We start from the raw sequence: 17,858 nt of genomic DNA on the forward strand, positions 1-17,858 counted from the left end.
GCCTGGAGCGTAGAGCGGGACGACCTTGCAGCAGATGTGAAGGCTGCAAGCGCGTCGTCGTCGAGCATCGCTGGCAACGCACGCAGGGCAGTGGTGTCGGACCACCCCGACATCTCCTGATGAGCGAGGAACCTTCGTTGGAAGGCTCCCCAGTCGCCCCCATCCGCCTTGAACGCCGACAGCGCGGGCAATCTTTGCTGGAGGACCCGATCGTCGTCGACGTCGGAGAGATTTTCCCGCGCTCCGCTGTAGTTGTGTAAAATGTCGGCTCGGTTGTCAGGCACAAAATGGAGAGCTCCGGCGCGCACTGATGACGTGGGCTGCGCTGAGCGGAGGTCTCCGGCCACGTGGTGTCCGTGTTTCCCGCCAATCGATGGCGGCCCCTCAAAAACGGCGGCAACTTCCAGACTTTTGGCGCGAAGCGCCTTTTGGCGGGATCCCTCCAACGTCGCTTTCTCCACCAACCCCGCAGCCGTTTTTCCGCTCGCCGGAACAGAGATGTCCGCCAAGACAGCGGCGGCGGCGAGTAGCAACTCCGCCAACCGGGAGTGTGCGTCTTGGAGGCTGGTGTCCGTGGCGAGCGGAGCGTCGGCCATCACCGCGAAGTGCTGCATCGGCGGCAACTCCTCGTCCTCTCCTCCCGAGGTTGGTGTCCCCGGTACGCCGTCGTCGTCCCGACCTCGCTCGTGGGTACGGGTAGTCTTCCTCGTGTCCATACTTCTTGAAGACAGGTTTACTTCTGACGCCAGTTGTAATGTAGTAACTCGGCGGGAGACGACTTCGCGGGTAACACACTCTTTATTTTACCAAACTCGTTCACAGGTGACTAACACCTACTTTGTATCTCGGGTGACAAACACCCACTTAGTATCTCGGGTGACAAACACCCACTTAGTATCTCGGGTGACTAACACCCACTTAGTATCTCGGGTGACTAACACCCACTTAGTATCTCGGGTGACAAACACCCACTTAGCTATTCTGGCGACTAACGCCCACTGAGCTATTCGGGTGACAAACACCCTCTTAGCTACCCTGGCGACTAACGCCCTCTTAGCTACCCTGGCGACTAACGCCCTCTTAGCTACCCTGGCGACTAACGCCCTCTTAGCTACCCTGGCGACTAACGCCCACTGAGCTATGCTGGCGACTAACGCCCACTGAGCTATTCGGGTGACAAACACCCTCTTAGCTACCCTGGCGACTAACGCCCTCTTAGCTACCCTGGCGACTAACGCCCACTGAGCTATTCGGGACACTCCCTGCCCGGGGTGTCCGTCTTGACTGTGGGTCCCCAGCCCGACCCACGTGGGCGTCGGACCCCGGGTCCCACAGTCTCGCCTCCGAGCCACACAGGGCCCCGGTCCCCACAAGGACGGCGGGACTAGGGGTCTCGGGGCACTAGGTCTTCAGCTCCGTCTTCGGGTCTTCAACTGGGTAACTCTCTCCGAGTGCTCTCGCGCGTCCCCCTTTATACCCCACCTGCGGACGTCGCTGCGAGCACCCATCTTATTCGACCAATCACTGGGCGCTGGCTACGATCCTGTTTTCCCACATCTCAGCGTGCCTCACCACCCACGCCGCGCCGCCCCGTCATCTGTCACTCCCGGCGCGCGCGTCCACACCACGCCCACAACGCGTGCCCAACCCCGCATCCCGCGCCGCCCCGTGATCCATCACTGTCACAGTCGGCGCACGTCAACACCACCACTACACATGAATAAGAAATGTTTTAGTCATTCATTTTCGTTAACTGCATAATTTCGCCAATGAAGAAGTATTTTTAGTCATTCATTTTCGTTAATTGCATAATCGAGTTACATGAATTTATTGACGTATACCTGCTTTCGCATAAGAGAGTGTCATGTGCTTGTTTAGAATTAAAATTGCTTAACACCAACTGTTCGAGTGCTTCTTTCCAAGTCCATGCAAAACTGTCTTATTCTTGATAACTGTATCCTGTGATGAGATCTGAACCTGGAGACCTAAAACAACAAACACACTAAGATAATCAGCAAATGTTTAATCGATGATAATCGTGTTATCCTGATTGATATAACTCTGGATAAACGAAGCTAAGTCTAATTATCACAACTGCACACATTAACATAACCGCAAGCATCCGCATAAATTACTACGATTATCTCCGCGATTATCATAATTTATGCTTATAATTACACACATTATCATAATTTATGCATATTAATACACACACTATCATAATTAATGCGATTTGCGCATTTTTCGCAAAATTATTAATTTTTATTATTTTTATCAAAATTTCATAACCCAACACATACAACAGCAGGGGTGGGGCTGGGTGGGGAGGGGCTGGTCACCCCGTGGTGCCCTGATAAAACTCAACATTTAACCTACTCACGCCGGCTTGTGCCCGCCCTCACAGTCGGCCATATTTGCGAAATACACCACGCCGCCGTTGACCCTGGCCATTGACCGAGCAACCCAACGTCCCTACCAGCTCCCTCCGCAGGAATGTGTTAAATTCAGAAATAAAAAAAAGTGTTTTGGATACTTTTAAGCACTTGTTTTCATCTCCAATTTTTTTAATAAACAATTTGATAACTGTGTGCATCGCTAGTTATACAAATAGCAAGTTCCTGAAATCAACATCCGAAGGTATCGTTCATTTAGGGTAATATTAACGAAAGTTAATGTGCACCCCTATTACAGGGACATTGACACAGCCAATTGATTTTGGAAATCAACCTTTGTTGGAAACAAATTAACTAAACCCAGGGCCTCACACATGCAAAGCGTGTGCTCTACCACATTGGGTCAGTCTGAACCCAGTAACGTGACCTCGTTGTGTAAGGGGGCTATCGGGGTCATGGTTTGAGTTGAAGACTCTACTCGGAAATCTCGCAGATCTGTTCCTTTTCCCGGTTGTTAGATAGCAGCACTTGGAAGCAAGCATTACCTGGGCTACTTCCGAGAACCATGAAAGTTCAAGTTCAAGTGCAAGTTCATTTATGAGGTATAGGCCTGTGAGCCATTCGGCTCTTGAATCGGGTGCAACCGCAACAAACAAAAAACAAAAACATGAACAAGAATACAGAAAATCCAAGAAAAGACAGCAAAATATTGCAGAAAAAGCACCGTACACCAACACTGTGTGCAAAAATCCCAGTGGGATGCAAGTCAAACAACAACAACCACAAGACAACTTAGATTAAGGCCATCAGTCTAACTCTGTACTACAACAAACAAACATGTCCAAACCAAAACACTTTTCGAAAATCAGCAAAATAAACCCATAAAAGCAATGAAACAGTGGGCATAGGAACTGTGACCGAATTTTCACAATAAACGACGTAAACAATATGTACTATCAAACTCTGCAGCCATAGCTGGCTGCATGAGTCACTCCACAACAGTAGGAGCATCAGTCAGAGTATCAACATTTTTCAATGCACCTTTAAGATCAGCATACTAAATCAAAACACAGATCATACTTTGCAGTGATCATCCGGAGCGAAACATTGTATTTTAGGCCACTAAATTGCAGTGGCAGCTAGGCTTGTACAACTCCTCGAGAGCAGTTTTGAGTGAAGATCTCATAGGTAGTGATTCAAGTTGCAGTTTATTGCCAATAGCATTGCAGACCCTGGGGGCATCAATAGCAAAGGCCCTTCCTCCAGTATTTGTACGGCAATAAGGAATGTGAAGCTGGTAAATGAGCGAAGACCTTAGGTCAAATTTGTTCTTTGAAACAGAAAGTGACATCTCATCCACATTAGGGGCCATCAAAGAACACACGGCTAGATGAATATGGCCCAGTGGCCTAATGGATAAGTAACCAGCTTCTGGTAGTTGGGGGATTGCGGGTTTGAGTCCCATCTGTGTCTTTAGTGTTTTGTTAAAAAATCTACGATAATATTTATTCTTCAAATCACAATTTGATTTCCCATTCAATTACCTAGGCATAATTTACCTCGACTCTTTTCAAGAAAATTTCCCAAGTATCCTGATATAATTCCACTCGTTGAGTTCTCCTTCAGCGATGAAGACTCCAGACTGATTTTCGTCTCACTCACTCCGTTCGACCACCACTCGGCAGGTCACAACACTTTTCTATCGGCTTCTTCCACGCACTGCTCGAATTTGGAAGTCCATGCGACGATTTCAAGTCTAATAATCTTTCTAATTTCCATAAATATGTTAACTGTTATCGACAACTTTGGTTGTCGTGCTGTTCATTGCTGACCGTAGGACATGTTGGTCTTCTGGATCTGTGCTCAGCAACCACAACAAATGAAAACAAGCAGGCGTTTTTTGTCCAGGCCACGCATATTCCTTTGAGTAAAATTAGCCACTGACAAAACATCACCTCGTGGAGATGCCGGGGATTGAAACGGGGGCCTCACACATGCGAAGCGTGCACTCTACCACTGAGCTACATCCCCATTCTGTTTCTACCTGGGTGCAGTTCCACCTCGGTACGGGGTGAAACTTCGTCATCAGCTTCTTCCTCTCCCTTGTCACCCCACTCACTCTGCTGTTGGCCCTGAGCCCTGTACACATCGTGTTTGCACAGAGTCCAAGCAAAATTAATTTCTTTGAAACAAAAAGAAATAACAAGAATACATGTGGATGGATACTATAATGCTTTCCCAATTTATTTATTCTTGGAAATGTTTCATTCGGAAATAAAAAAGTGCATTGGATACTTCTAAGCACTTGTTTTCATCTCCAAATGTTTAAGTAAACAATTTGATCATTGTGTGCATCGGTAGTTATACAAACAGCAAGTTCCGAAAATCAAGACAAATTCATCCGAAGGTATCGTTCATATCGGGTAATATTTACGAGAGTTCACGTGCACCCCGATTACAGGGACATGGACACAGCCAATAAATTTTGGAAATCAACCTTTGTTGGAAACATAAATTAAAGCTTCCAACATGGAGATGCCGGGGATTGAACCCGGGCCCTCACACATGCAAAGCGTGCGCTCTCCCACTGAGCTACATCCTCACCACGCTGGCAGCCAGGCAGGTAGCCAACCCCCTTAACTATCGGCCCCTCCCCTTACCCCCCCTCCCTTAGGCCCCTCCCCCCACCCCCATTCCCTTAGGCCCCTCCCCTCCTCCCTTAGGCCCCTCCCCTGACCACCCCCCCCATATCCTGAGGCCCCTCCCCTGACGCCACCTCCCTTAGGCCCCTCCTCTGACCCCCCCCCCCCTTCGAGGCCCCTCTCCTGACTCACTCCCCCCTTCCTTAGGCCCCTCCCCTGACCCTCCTCCCTTAGGCACCTCCCCTCTCCGTACCCGGCAGTAGGTCTCCACCAATCAAAGAGCTGTGTATATTATATATTTATTTATGCACGACAGACAGTCAGACAGACAAAATATCCCTGGTGGGCAGTGTGGAACATTGTTCCTACCTGTATAAGAGGTATGTACCACCTCATCTGGCCAATATTGCTAACGGATGTTGAAGTGGTAAGTTGTATGGAGATATGGGAATATGTAATTCCCACCACTGAATCAATTCCTTATTGGAGATGAGAGCCACCTTTTTGGCTCGTCTGTTCATTGAGGCACATTGACCGTTGTCTTTAGTCCCACGGTGTGTTCAAAGCCAATGGAAGTCCACGTTAATAAATGGAGTTTACCTCCATTACAAACCCTATTCAGGGTGGAGTGACGGGGTCCGGCCCAGATGCGGTACCTGTACGTCCCTCCGAGCGGCCTCCATCTTCCTCACAAACTCCTCCGCCTCCCTCCTCTTCTCCTCCACCGCCTGCGTCTCCTCTCCCACTTGTTTCTGTGAGAGACATCACCAGGGGAGACTCCACTCACTCTCCGAGCGTCCCCACTCACCCCCACTCCACTTGGACCCCTCCACAGTGACTGTCCCAGCTCCAGGCAGCAGCGGCCCCATGCAGTCATGGAGGCCGGGGGAGAGAGCGCTGCACGGAACTGATTTCACGAGGAGCTCAAACGCCTCCTGGAGCTCACGGAGCTCGAGTCCAGGATCCACTCACTCTGCACTCCAGAGGTTCACTTCACGTGCATTCAGTACCATTGGAGATTCACTGTCATGGTACTGGTATTTCCCCCCCCTTAATTTGACATGGTAAACTTGCTGATAAAATGTGCATATTCTTAGTTAAGATTACATTTTAAGATTGTGTGTGATTTGAATATATTTATTCTTGAAATAAAATGAAAATCCAGCCTTTTTGTCAACCACTGCTGGAGAGAGCCTACCCACTCTGTATCCATCATGGGGATTGTTTTGCCATGAACTTCCAACCACGTCATCACTTTACAGCAACTCCTTCTGCAAGTTCCCAATGGATTAATATTCACTCAGGGTCCAAGCACTAAATAACGCCTGCAGCATTCCCTTCAATGTAGCCCTGAATGCTCGTTTGTCAAAACGCCAGGAAGTTGGATATACAAGCACCTCAGTAATAACTACTGCAGTAAGTAGTTATTACTCTAATCTCAGTAGCTACTACTGAAGAGTCAATTGATACTACTATAGAGTCAGCAAATACTACTGTAGAGTTGGTAGAAACAACTGTAGACTAAGTAGATACTACCATAGAGTCAATATATACTATTATAGAGTCAATAGTGATTTCTGTAGAGTCAGTAGTTATTACTGTAAAGTCGAAATATACTACTGTCGAGTCAATAAATACCACTATAGATTCAGCAGATACTACTATAGTCATTATATACAATTGTAGAATTAGGAGTTCTACTATAGAGTCGATAGATACTACTATAGAGTCGTTAGATAATACTATAGAGTCTGTAGATACTACAGCCTCTATAGATACGTCTATAGATTCAGTAGATACTGCTATAGAGTCAGCAGATACTGCTATATAGTTAGTAGTTACTGCTAACGTCAGTGGATACTACTATAGAGTCAAGAGATACTACTATAGATTCAGCAGATACAATTATAGTAATTAAATACTACTGTAGAGTCAATAGTTACTTCTATAGTCGGTTGATACTACGACACTGTCGGTAGTTATTACTATAGAGTCATACTACTACAGTCAGTAGATACCGCTATTGAGTTAGCAGATACTGCTAAAGTTATTAGTTACTACTATAGTCAGTGGCTACCATTATACAGTCAGTAGTTACTACTATAGAGTCCATAGATGCTACTGCAGTCAGTAGATACTACTGTAGGGTCAGTGTATACTATAGTGTCAGTAGATACTAATACTATAGAGTCAGTAGATTCTGCTGTCAGTAGTTATAACTACGGTCAGTAGATACTACTATACAGTCAGTAGATACTATAGTCGGTAGATACTTCTATACAGTCAGATACAACTGTATAATCACTGGACACGACTGTATAGTCACTAGATACTATTGTAGATTCACTAGATGCTACTTTAAAGTCAGTAAATACTATTATACAGTCAGTAGATACTACTGTAGTGTCATTAGATACTACTATAGAGTCAGTAGTTACGACTGTACACTCGGGGGATACTACTGTATAGTCGGTAGATACTACTGTTGAGTCAGTAGTCACTACTGTAGGGTCACTAGATACTAACGTAGAGTCATTAGATGTGACTGTAGAGGCAGTAGTTACTACTGTAGTTGGAATATACTACTGTAGGGGCGGTAGATAGTACTGTAAGAGCAGCTTTCTTATACCAAAAAATAAGCTACGCCTTAACTGGGGGGAGCAATAAGTCTGACGCTTGTTTGAGGTGTTTTAAATCAAACTGTTTCTTTATTTCTTTGTTGCACAAAAACGAGTGATTTCGAAAGTTATATCTTTGCCTGTTTATGTACTGTATCACGTTGTCGCAAGGTCAAAGACTGTGTCCACTCGCTCACTGCCTGGCTCTTCTCCTAACTTCCCGTTTATAGTCAGACCGGAAGTGACGTCATGGGTTCAACAAACGGAGCGTCTAACCACAGGGGGGTTCTAAACAGTTGGAATATTCCAAATAAAATATGCCCAGTCTGTCAACAAATGTGTAGAGTAGTTCGGGAACGTTATGTCACGCGCACCTTCCAGTGCGATGACGTCATAGGATGTGACGTCATCCGTGCCTTTCGGTGCGATGACATCATGGGAAGTGACGTCATGCGCGCTGGGCGGGACGATGACGTTATATCTCCTCGGGGTACTTAAGGTAGAACCCGTGACAAAAGCGGGGTCGTTGTGGGAGCCCGGGAAGGTGAACGGTGGAAGAGTTAACCGGGGGTAGGGCTCACGGAGTCTGGCTGATCCCCCATCCGACGCAGAGGAGAGAGCCCGGGAACTAGCCGAGCGACGGAATAGACAGAGTATGGGTCCGGGTGAAGGACCGAGCATAGGACCCTTACCCCTGGGGAATAGTTCTTAATCCCTTAATAAATACTGACGTAAGCCCTTAATAAACAACTGGCGTAAGCCCTTACAGAAGATCTGCATCTGAGTCGTCTTTTGCACCTTAACAAATGTATGACAGATGGACATCAAATGTATACGCAGAAATAACACATTAACTTTTTGTCTTATGGCTCTTACATTACATACCAATTACTCTTAACATTAACCTTAAGAGCCACAAAAGCATAAATAATAAACTTTACTTATAACAATAATAACTTCTTGTATTTCTGCCACTTATTGGCTTTTTTTAGCTTTATCTTATCCGTACACTTTCATGCTGCTTCTGGTAACAGACAGAGCTTTGTAATAGGTCACTCTAGTGTGTTGAACTTCGTTTTAACACACGCGTGATGGAATGGAACCGTCGATAGATAATACTGTACAGTCGGTAGATACTAGTATAGAGTCAGTGGATACTACTATAGAGTCAGTACATACTACTACAGTGAGTACATAGACTATAGAGTCAGTAGTCACTTCTATAGAGTCAGCAAATACTGCTATAGAGTCAGCAGATACTACTATAGAGTTAGTTACTACTGTAGTGCCTGAAAGTACGCGCCACATGCGAGAGTGGGTATACGCGTGAGTGGAGTACAGTGGGAGCAAACGAGGTCGAGGGGTTGTTGTTGCTAGGCGTAGAAAGAAGGGTAGAGACGAGTAGGGGGCAACTAAGGACACAGGGCGCTGATTGGCTGGGAGTTGTTGTTGTCCAAAGGAGGTGACGCGCTGTCTGAGGACAGTAGCAGGTGGTAAGGGGTAATTAAGGACGCAAGACACTGATTGGCCGAGGAGTTGTTGTTGTCGCTAAGTGGCGCCGCATTGTCTGGGAAAACATGCTAGGTGCCAGCGGGGGCTGGGGGCGAGTGGCGTCGCAGGGGATGCCTCAGATTAATTGGAGATTAATTGGTTGGGGGATAAAGAGAGGGGGTTTTGGAGCAGACGGGAGTTCGCGCCTGGGAGGAGACAGAGGATGTTGGAGTCGAAGCAGCGGAGCTAATAGCAGTGGAGAAGTGTAGGGTAGCAGTGGAGAAGTGTAGGATAGAAGTGGAGAAGTGTAGGGTAGCAGTGGAGATACCAGCAGAAGCGGCTGGAGTGAGACGACGAAGCCAGTAGAAAGCGGCTGGAGTGTGGGAAGAGAAGCTGATAGAGATACGACTGAGTGTGACGGCGGAGCCGATAAAGAGCGGCTGAACTGTGACAGGGAGAGTGGAGAGGAGAGTCGACAGAGAGACGTGGAGCGAGTGAGGCCGGCGGAATGCGGCGAGCGAGCGGAGAGTGCGGAGGAGAAATGTTGATCGGTGTTAGCTGGAGGAATGTTGATCAGTATACGCGAAATAAAAGGAGAGAGAAAAGCCAGAAGCTGTCGTATCAAGTCGAGCACTACACTACTATAGTCAGTGGATACTACTATACAGTCAGTAGATACTACTGTAGTGACATGGGTGCTCCTTCTCGTCACAGATATTCGACGCATACCCCACAGGGTGTCACCAGTTGTGCTAACCGGATGTGGACTTGAAGGGGGAGTGGGAGCACCTGTTCATCACTCCTGCTCTACCAGTTGTTCTCTGAAGTTGGACTTTAGCCAGGCGGATGGACCAGCAACTCGGACACGCTCTAAGACACCGCATTCCTGATTTATGCGCGTCTGCCATTCTTGCATGTCGGTTACCGTTGTTGTGCATTGCCTTCCATTCCTCAATTCTTTCTTGCTTGTTGCACGGAGGACGGGCCGGTGTTCCATACCGGATCCTAATCCCTTCCCTTTCGTTAATTGTGTTTGTCGTTGTACTCTCCGTTGTGTCTGGTGTGATTCCTGATTGTGATGCCGTCGCTCGCATAATTTTATCCTATTGCAGCCGGGACGGCTGAATTTTTCATTAGGGGGGGGGGGGGTCATGTAATGCGAGCGTAAATGGAGTTGCTGCTGGGCTCTGGCCCAATCACACGGCCCGGGGTATTGGGGGGTGGAGCCCGGTATGGGGGGTGTGTGGGAGGGGCCGCCGTTCACCTTGGCTCCAATGGGAAGCGAGGTGAATGGCGGTGGAGCCAGCAGGGCAGTATGGGAAGGCCGGATCTGACGATCCGGAAGGGGAGGAGTCAGGGTCACGTTGGGGAGAAGATATAGGTGGGAGCCCGGAAGGGATCGGGGGAGTTGTTGGAGTGAAGAAGCGGGACCACTTCGGGTGGCCGCCGCGCCATCAGCCACGTGGCTGATGGGGCTTTGGCACACCATCGGCCAGCGGTGTGCGGAGCGGGGAGGAACGGAGCGACTGACGGGAGAGCGCGTGCGGGCGCTCGCGAGAAGGAGCTAACGGAGGAGCGTGCGCGGCACGCGAGAGGAGCGTGTGCGGCAGGCGAGAGGAGCGTGCGCGGCGCGTGAGAGGAGACGCTGGTCCCTTGTCAGGACCAGCGGGGTGTGAGAACGAGTGGAGGAGCTGAGGAGGAAGCGCGTGTGGGGCGCGCGCGATACAACGCTGGTCCGCGGAGGAGACCAGTGGGGTGAGGAGAAAGAACTTAAATAAAAGACAAACGGAGACCAGCAGTGCCTGACGGAGTCTTTTATTACACTACTATAGAGTTTATAAATAATACCGTATAATCAGTAGATACTACTATAGAGTCAGTACATACAACTAGTCAGTAGATATCACTACAGTGAGTATACACTGCTTGCAGAGTCAGTACATATGACTATAGAGTCAGTAGTTACTTCTATAGAGTCAGCAGATACTACTATAGAGTTAGTAGTTACTACTATAGTCATTAGATACTACTTTACAGTCAGTAGATACTATAGTCAGTATAACTACTGTAGAATCAGTAGATACTACTATACAGTCAGTAGATACTACTATACAGTCAGCAGATACTACTATACAGTCAGTACATACTACTTTAGAGTCAATAGATCAGACATGGGCAAAGTACGGCCCGTTGGGCTTTTTAATCCGGCCCGCCGAACTTGTCCAAATATTATTATTATTAAATTAAATTTTACCTTCCTCCTGTAATGCCCCCATTTCCCCATTAGAAGGCACACTTTGACCGGGAGTGTGGTGTATAGGGCTCGAAAGGGGCACATGATCTCGCAATGCATTGTGGGCCGTCAGCGCCATTTTCAGGGTTTGTTTACATTGCTGAGTTAGATACGGTGCGCTCTTCACTTTTTCGCTTTGCCCTGTGAGCCCTTCTGTAAAATGAGCAGATCAAAGAAAAGGAAAGTGGACAATGAGTGCCGAGTGTTTAACACGGAGTGGACAACAAAATACTTTTTCACTGAAGTCCAATCGAAGGCTGTATGCCTGATATGCTGAGAAACTGTCGCAGTTTTCAAGGAGTACAACATCAGCCGTCACTTTGCTACGAAGCATGCTAACTACGCTAGCAAGCAGTCAATGCAAGAACGGGTGGCTACGGCTCAGAAGTTGGCGGCTAATTTACAGACTCAGCAACATTTTTTCACCGACAAACTACGATTCAAGAGTCAACTACCAAGGCAAGTTTTTTGGTGGCATTCGAAATAGCAAAGGCTAGCAAGCCTTTCTCCGAAGGCGAGTTTGTAAAAGAATACATGGTACAGACAGCAGACATCTTGTGTCCGGAGATTAAAAGCAAATTTGAAAAAGTCAGTTTATCACAACAGGACTGTGACTCGCCGTGTGGAACTGATTGATGAAAATATAGCCAGTCAATTAAACAAAAAGTCCGATTCCTTTTAATTATATTCACTAGCACTGGATTAAAGTACGGACGTAAAATACAGTGCGCAGCTCCTCATTTTTTCCGAGGCATTGACGACAGTTTTGCGATAACAGAGGAGTTTTTGACCATGGAGTCCCTGAAAGGAACAACGCGGGGAGAGGACTTGTATAACCAGGCATCTGCTGTCATGGATAGAATGAAGCTACCTTGGAGTAAACTTGTGAATGTCACAATAGATGGATCGCCAAATTTAACTGGAAAAAATGTTGGGCTGCTGAAAAGTATCCAGGATAAAGTGAAAGAGGAAAACCCTGTCCAGGATCTTATTTTCCTTCACTGCATCATCCATCAGGAATCCCTGTGTAAGTCTGTATTGCAGCTTAATCATGTCGTGAATCCAGTCGTAAAACTTGTGAAATTTATACGAGCAAGAGGACTTCAGCACCGTCAGTTTATTACATTCCTGGAGGAAACTGATGCAGATCATCAGGACTTGCTGTACCACTCTCGTGTCCACTGGTTAAATTTGGGGAAAGTGTTACAACGAGTGTGGGAGCTGAAAGAGGACACCATCGCATTTTTGGAGTTGATGGGGAAATCTGACGAATTCCCTGAGCTAAGCGACAAGAACTGGCTTAGTGACTTTGCGTTTGCTGTGGACATATTTTCACACATGAATGAGCTGAATGTGAAACTGCAGGGGAAAGATCAGTTTGTTCACGACATGTACAAACATGTGAAAGCCTTCAAATCAAAGCTCACTTTGTTCTCCGGATAAATTGCGAACAAATCTTTCACTAATTTCCCCACACTTGCCATGCAGGAAGAGGCACCGTGAAACGCAAGAAAATACAGCAAATCACTTGAGGACCTGCACGGAGAATTCTGCCATAGGTTTTTTGATTTCGAAAATATTGAACAGTCACTTCAGCTGGTGTCCTGTCCCCTGTCACAAGACCCTGAAACAGCACCACAGGAGCTGCAGTTGGAACTGATAAATCTTCAGTCTGACTCCGTCCTAAAGGAGAAGTTCAACTCTGTTAAACTGAATTACTTTTATGCTTCACTGAACAGCCACGTTTCCAAATCTCCGGAGGATTGCACAGAAGATACTGACTTTGTTTGGCTCGACTTGTGTGTGAGCAGACATTCGGCGTCATGAACGCCAACAAAGCCCGTCACAGATCAAAGTTAACAGATCAGCACCTCAGATCTATCCTGAGAATTGCCACAACCAAAATAACTCCAGACTTGGATGCACTGGCAAAAATGGGAGATCAACAACACTGTTCCCACTGAAACTGAAAGTGATGATGTGTTGCTGCAGCGAGGATGGAGCCAAATCTCTGACACAGCCTGCGTGGCTGCTCTAACCTGTTAATGTAGAAAATGAAGAAGTTCAAGTGAGGTAATTGGCTTGGGCGTAGGCCTCAGATATTTTCATGATGTTTGATCAGTCACGTTACGACATGTTTTTGTATTGTTCATGTTTGTGCAATTTGTTAAATTGCCTTGCAAATAAATGCTTTGCTACCTGTTAAAGGCCAAATCCTTTCATGTAATGATTTTTACATGTCATTTATATTAGTTCACACAAACACTCCATCCATCTGTTCCTGGCCCAGCCCCTCTGTCAAATTTTAGAACCCATTGTGGCCCGTGAGTAAAAAAGTTTGCCCACCCCTGCACTAGATACTACTGTAGTGACATAAAATAAGTAATGTAGCAGCATGGCTGCTGGTGGGGAAGGGGATCTGCGGCTTACAGCAGTCCTGACATCAGAAGGCCAGGTGATATACCAGAGAAGATATTAGGGGGGAAGGTTACAGAAGGAGGACAGGGGGAAGCTCCGGGAACGCGCTGGTAGGTTCTAGAGAGGGGGCGTGGCCGGGGCGGAGCGAAGCCACGCTGGGAGCATAAAAGGGGGCCCTGATCGAGAGCTCAGGGTTGTAGTATGGATTGGGATCCCCGTCGTGCTGTTGAAGATCGTCGCCATCGACACTGTCATCTCGTCGCCATCATTGCTGTCGTCTTCACTCGATATTGCATTGCTAGACGGTAGTTGGCTGTCTCGGTTCAGCGCTGTCAGTGTTAGACGGCTAGTGTTGTGTATAGGCTAGCAACCAACTTAAGGTTGTGTATAAACGAGCGACAGAAGAGTGTGTATCAGCATTGGGTGTGTATTGCGCAAAGGGTGTTCGGTTCAATAAAATAAGTTCCCACCACTCTTAGCGCCTCCGATTTCAGTCACTACACTACTATAGAATCACTAGATGCTACTTTAGAGTAAGTTGGTACTACAATAGTCACTAGATACTGCTGACTCTATTGTTTGAGGGTGTGTAGGTATATAAGCCTACAAAATACAAATTGGCTGGAGAGGGGGGCTTTAAAGATTTTTGGAGGGGGTCGACAATTTTTGGAAACCTTTTAGATCAATTATTTACCCCCAACTTACTATTACTTTTTGATTCAGGACTTCTGCAAGCCTCTTGTAATTTTGTTGAGGGACAGACAAACAGAACGCCGGGTTTTCACAATAGCTTCGTATTTGTGTATGTATATTTTGTGTTTTTTAAGAGAAGACAAGTTTTGAAATACATTTTCCCCCAGGCAAAGCCGGGGACTTCCTCCTAGTAAGATGTATAGAATGTTATTTTAAATAATATACAGAAGAAACCCGACTTTATCTCCAACATATACATTCTTCGATTAAGCTCATAGAGGTACTGTAAAGCGCACCTGCTCTTGACATCATAGGACATGGGGATAATTCATAAACTCAGAGGGACACTGAGACTCAGAGGGACGCATGGACACACATGGAGATACTGAGACTCAGAGGGACACATGGGGGACACTGTATTTATGTGGAATGTTGTCAATGTACTATGAGTCTACCCTTCAAACACTCGTTTGAAAAATAAATTGACGGGCATGTCAAATATTAAATCCACTTAAAAATGAGTCTGAGCCACCTCCTCCTCACCTTTCGTTTATCGTGCTCCACCTTCAGAGTGACGAGCTCGTGCCCTCGATGATCCACAGAGACGGTGCAGTCCCTGCAGATGAGGCGTCCGTCGTTAATGCAATAGAAGCAGTACTCGTCACCATGCTCCACGCACCGTCGATTCTCCAGGTTCACACCGGGCGACACCAGGACGTGGTCACTAAACTTTGCCAACTTCCGGTGGGGCGCGACGTGGGTCACACAGAACGACGTCTCACACTTAAGGCAAGTCTTCACTGCAGGCTTCCTGCAATGATCGCAGCAAACAGCAGAAGCAGCAGCATCGGCAGCCATGGACTCATCCACTCGCAGCTGCTCGATGAGGTTGGTGAGTGTCACGCTCTTGTTCAGCTTTGGCCTCCGAGGGAAAGTCATTCGGCACTGTGGGCAGGAGAATAACTCTGCCGTATCCCAGGCGCCTTCCACGCACTCGAGGCAGAACGAGTGGCCGCAGCTGAGTGTGCAGGGGCAGCGGAAGGTGTCCAGGCAGATGGGGCAGTTAAACTCCCCTGGAACCTCGCTATCACTGGCAGCCACACTCGCCATGGCCCTGTCGCTCCACTCAGAGATGGGCGCTGGATTGAGCTCAGGGAGTATCTAGCTGGAGCTCCGTCAGTCGCTGGCTGTAGATCTGGCAGTCTTTCTGTAGCACAGTCTTCCTGTAGCTGAGGGAGCTTCTTAATGTAGCTCACGCTATCTTTGCCTGTAGTTCCGGCAGACTGGCTGTAGCTCCGGCAGTATCTAGCTATAGCTCACGCAGTCTCTGGCGACATCTGAGACATTAAACCAGGAACAAGCAACCTAAATATGAGGCAGGTTAAAGTACAAACTCTTTTAGTTTTTTTTTGCATATCATAAGGCGCGCCCTGGAATGTGTTGACTGTTGACCAGGCAGAGACGTCTCGGTGCCAGAAGTAGCTAAATAAAGACTCAGCTCACCTTATCTCAATTTACCTCATCTCAACTAACCTATTTTCAACTCACCTTGTGTCAACTCATCTCATTCTCAACACACTTCTGTAAAGGTTGGTCCATCTTGGACATAACAAAATTCCTTCTTGTAGTCCACATAGCTGCACTCACAAGAAACAACTACCCTCCAATTAAACAAACTCATGCAGAGATGAGGTAGGTTGTCCCCTAACAAAGTTTAATTCACCTAGCAAACTCCAAACAATCGTGACCCAAAATACACAAATATCAGAACAGTTGAGCAAACAATCCCGGCGCTTCTCGTACAGACAGTCCAGAAAGGACGTCGGAGTTTCAGTTTAAAAAGTCCCTCCAACCTCACGTCTGCTTTTCCGTCCGGTCTTAAACAGATCTGCAGGGTTCACGAAGTGTGTCCAAAACATTGGCCACGAGTAATAAGCCTGGCCCGGTGCACAGCCAGGGACTCGCAAACCAAAGCAGGTGGCCTCCATGGGCACCGCAGGTGTCCTCAACAGTCTGAAATGAAAAGAGCTGCTGCAGTTGTTGTGGTTGGGTTTCTCGCACATTCAAAATCACCCATTTGAAGAGGAATTGTCTGAACGTCCCAAAACAATAATTCTTTAAAAATAGACTCATTGAGGCTTTACTTATTGAAGGACAATTTACGCAGATTTCCTATTGCTGCAAGTGACAGATACGTTATAAAAAAATGGCGACCTCTAGGGCAGGGGCGTCGCCATCCACGAGTCAAGCGGTGGCTCGAGCACTGCCTTGGCGAGCCTTGCTGCATCTGTTAACAGCAGTGCTCATCTCAATGTTGTATATGTCGGGTTATGAAAAATGTATAAAAATGTTATTAAGATTGAAAAAATGCGTAATTTTCGGAAATTATGGTTCATGCACTCTTCTAATTAGTCTTCTTATGATTGGCTCGGTTTCATGTGTGTGTGTTGGATTGTCTCCTTGATAAATTCTTGTGTTAGTCCGGGTATGTATATGTCTGTGTGTTGTTTTGGTTCCCTTGATCAATTCTTTGCGTTAGGCAGATGCCGGCGATGCGTGTTGGCGTGCGAATGCGGGCGTGTCATACGAACGGCTTCGGAGAGCCCCCTCTCTTGCTTGGGGCGTGTTTGCTGTTAGCTGCCGTCTCTCTCCGCAGCTGGATGAGCTGCGTCGGCACGATGCTTGTCCTTGAAGATGCTTGGTCGCTCTTGTCGCTCGTCCGCTGGCAGCTGCCCTTGCTCGATGGCGCAGCTGACGCTGTGATGCTGGCTTGGTCGATGTTTGGCGCTTTCCGCCCATTCTCGAGGATGATGCTAGAATTCTCGTCAGCTGAACTCGAACTGCAGTGGCTCGTGGGAGTCGGTACCCAGAGCAGAATGACTTTCGAGCGATACTTCTTCTGTTGGTGCTGAACTCGCACCGGGTAGCACATCGCTACTCAGCGAGCCTCGCCATCCTGGTTGATTGCTGGCTCTTCTTCTGCTGGGATCTTCTTCTGCAGGCTGGCTTCTTCTGCTGGAGTCTTCTTCTGCTGGATTCTTCTTCTGCTGGCCAGCTTCTGAAATGTATGGGCCGAGTCTCTGGTTAAATCTGAAAAATCTCTCCCCTTGGCATGCCTTCTTACAAAGGACCGGAACCATTCTTTGTGTTCGCTCCCCGCCTGTGGAAACAGCTGCACGTGTGTCCGTGTGTGTGTGTTCTGATTTTATTGAGGTAATATATGTTCAAAGCCTGCTTTCTATCGCCTTCATCGGTTATCCTGGTATTAATAGAAGCAGCTGTCCCAGATTGCCCTCACGTGCGTCCTTTC

At 47.3% G+C, this 17,858-nt stretch overlaps 1 protein-coding gene and 2 non-coding genes across 3 annotated transcripts in view; all 3 read right to left on the reverse strand.

The window, feature by feature from the left end:
* The window catches only part of LOC144952672 (E3 ubiquitin/ISG15 ligase TRIM25-like), a 49,895-nt gene extending 34,237 nt beyond the window's left edge, over window positions 1-15,658 (reverse strand). Inside the window, exons 1-2 of the mRNA XM_078883147.1 lie at window positions 15,092-15,658; window positions 5,692-5,787 (exon numbers count right to left, since the gene is read on the reverse strand). Coding sequence (XP_078739273.1) covers window positions 5,692-5,787; window positions 15,092-15,658 — 663 coding nt within the window. The remainder of the gene's footprint in view (window positions 1-5,691; window positions 5,788-15,091) is intronic.
* On the reverse strand, window positions 4,353-4,424 carry TRNAA-CGC (transfer RNA alanine (anticodon CGC)). The gene has a single exon. It is a non-coding gene; the product is annotated as a tRNA-Ala (tRNA).
* TRNAA-UGC (transfer RNA alanine (anticodon UGC)) lies at window positions 4,924-4,995 on the reverse strand. Its single transcript has one exon. It is a non-coding gene; the product is annotated as a tRNA-Ala (tRNA).
* Window positions 15,659-17,858: the final 2,200 nt, after the last annotated feature.

This window comes from Lampetra fluviatilis, chromosome 69 (genome assembly GCF_964198595.1).
Source record: "Lampetra fluviatilis chromosome 69, kcLamFluv1.1, whole genome shotgun sequence".
Classification (NCBI taxonomy): domain Eukaryota; kingdom Metazoa; phylum Chordata; class Hyperoartia; order Petromyzontiformes; family Petromyzontidae; genus Lampetra; species Lampetra fluviatilis.